Source organism: Rhagoletis zephyria, unplaced genomic scaffold (assembly GCF_001687245.7).
Source record: "Rhagoletis zephyria isolate East Lansing unplaced genomic scaffold, Rhagoletis_zephyria_1.1 Rzeph_scaffold_31858, whole genome shotgun sequence".
NCBI lineage: Eukaryota > Metazoa > Arthropoda > Insecta > Diptera > Tephritidae > Rhagoletis > Rhagoletis zephyria.
In genome coordinates, this window is record NW_016188914.1 from 2,196 (window position 1) to 4,038 (window position 1,843).

The 1,843-nt window shown below is 41.9% G+C and overlaps 1 protein-coding gene across 1 annotated transcript; it reads left to right on the forward strand.

Moving 5' to 3' along the window:
* Nucleotides 1-682: 682 nt before the first annotated feature.
* On the forward strand, nucleotides 683-1,836 carry LOC108353865 (peroxidase mlt-7-like; the record flags this gene model as incomplete). The annotated part of the gene is made up of 3 exons (XM_017605056.1): nucleotides 683-1,241; nucleotides 1,322-1,670; nucleotides 1,734-1,836. Coding segments are annotated over exons 1-3 (651 nt in total), but the record flags the coding sequence as incomplete, so codon positions are not given.
* Nucleotides 1,837-1,843: the final 7 nt, after the last annotated feature.

The window sequence follows — 1,843 nt, forward strand, 5'->3', positions numbered from 1 at the left end:
TCATTAATATAAACCAAACAAGTTTTGCAAATTAGCCTAAATTTGCAACAAAGCCGGATACTGTTTTAAACAACTGTTAAAAAAAATGCTTGCTGAGAAACCGCTATGAAGAGATACAATAGAAAAATATGAATAAACAGCAAAACAAGAATTAAAAATGAAAAATTAGAATTTAAAAATTAAACACATTCAAATTAATGGTTGCACTGTGATTAAATGTTAGCATGCACGTAAGCGAGTAAAATTTTTGCATAGTAAAAAAATAATTAATTCCACTATGGAAAAAAGCACGAAAGCCAATTAATTTAAAGCAGAAAAGGGGCTTTGATAAAAAATAAAAGTTCATTGAAAACTTAGTTCGTAAAAAGCTGTACGACCCACGAAAAATACATTTTGATGGTAGAGCCTATTAAAATCTTCAATGATTTTCATTACTTCAAATTTGGATAATTCGCCACAAAAACGCTGAAAAGGTTATATGTTACTGATCAATTTGATTTTATAGGATGGTTCTTCTGGTCAAGTTCAATCACACTTTGTTAAATACATTTTGGTCTCAACCATTCCATACCACAATACATGTTTTGTATTTACAATTTGTAACCAATCACAAGAGTGGTTGTTAAATTTTTAAAATCAAACAATCACATTTTATTAATTTCCCTATTCTTCCTTTTTCTCCTTCAGCTGCCTCCTTGCTGTGGCACACGCACTACGCACCCCAGATGACCTGCAAGCCAATGCTCAGACCGCACTTCGCTTCGAGCGTGCACGCTCATTGCAACCTTGCAATCAAACAGATACCGAAATCTGCCCACCGAGCAAGTATCGCCAACCGACCGGCGAATGTAATAACGTCTCGCATCGTAAATGGGGTGCACGCGGTGATGTGCTGCTGCGTCTCATCGCACCCGACTATGCTGATGGCATCAGCCAACCACGCACATCGCATGGCACACACGCGCTACCCGATGCAAGCAGCATTATCGATCAGCTGCAAAATCATGTCGACGCCGAACTGCGGCATCAGCACATCACTGCTATGCTGCCCGCATGGGGACAATTCCTCGCCAATGACTTGTACGAGGTGAGTCAAGTGTCGACAAACGCAAAGTGTTGCAATGAAAATGCCAACGCTAAGAATCCGGAAGAGCTAGAGCAATGCTATGTGCGACGTGGCGTCGATTGCAAGGAGTATAAGCGCTCAGCGCCTGGCTATGAGGCGGACGCGTGCGGAAAGCGTAAGTTGTGAAACTTATTTTTTTTTTGCCTACAGAGAAGAAGTTGGTACTAAATTGTGTACATACTTCTGTGCTTTTAGGTCAGCGCGAGCAAATGAATGTAGCCTCCTCGTATATCGATGGTTCTGGTCTGTATGGCGCTACTGCCAGTGATATGCAGGACTTGCGCACCTACATTAGTGGTGGCGTCAAAGTTGGTTCATGCAAATATTGTCAGCTGACCAGCGCTACTGGGGCGCTGCATCGTGCTCTGCTGCAGGAACACAACAATATTGGCGAGCAGTTGGCACATTTGAACGCCGATTGGTCGGAAGAGGATGTCTTCTTAGAGGCGCGACGCATTGTGACTGCACAAATTCAACATATTACCTACAGTGAATTCTTGCCGTTGGTTTTGGGTCAAGAGACAACTGCCAAAGATGGCTTGAAGTAAGTTTATAATATATTAGTTGAAGTTAGTTTTTAACTTACTTACATCTCCTCTCTATGCAGACTCACTGCCGAAAAGCACTCATCGAACTACTCAAGCACCAATCATGCTGGCGTTTATAACGAAGTCGCAAATAGCGCCTTCCCCGCTTTCCTCACCATGTATCCACCAG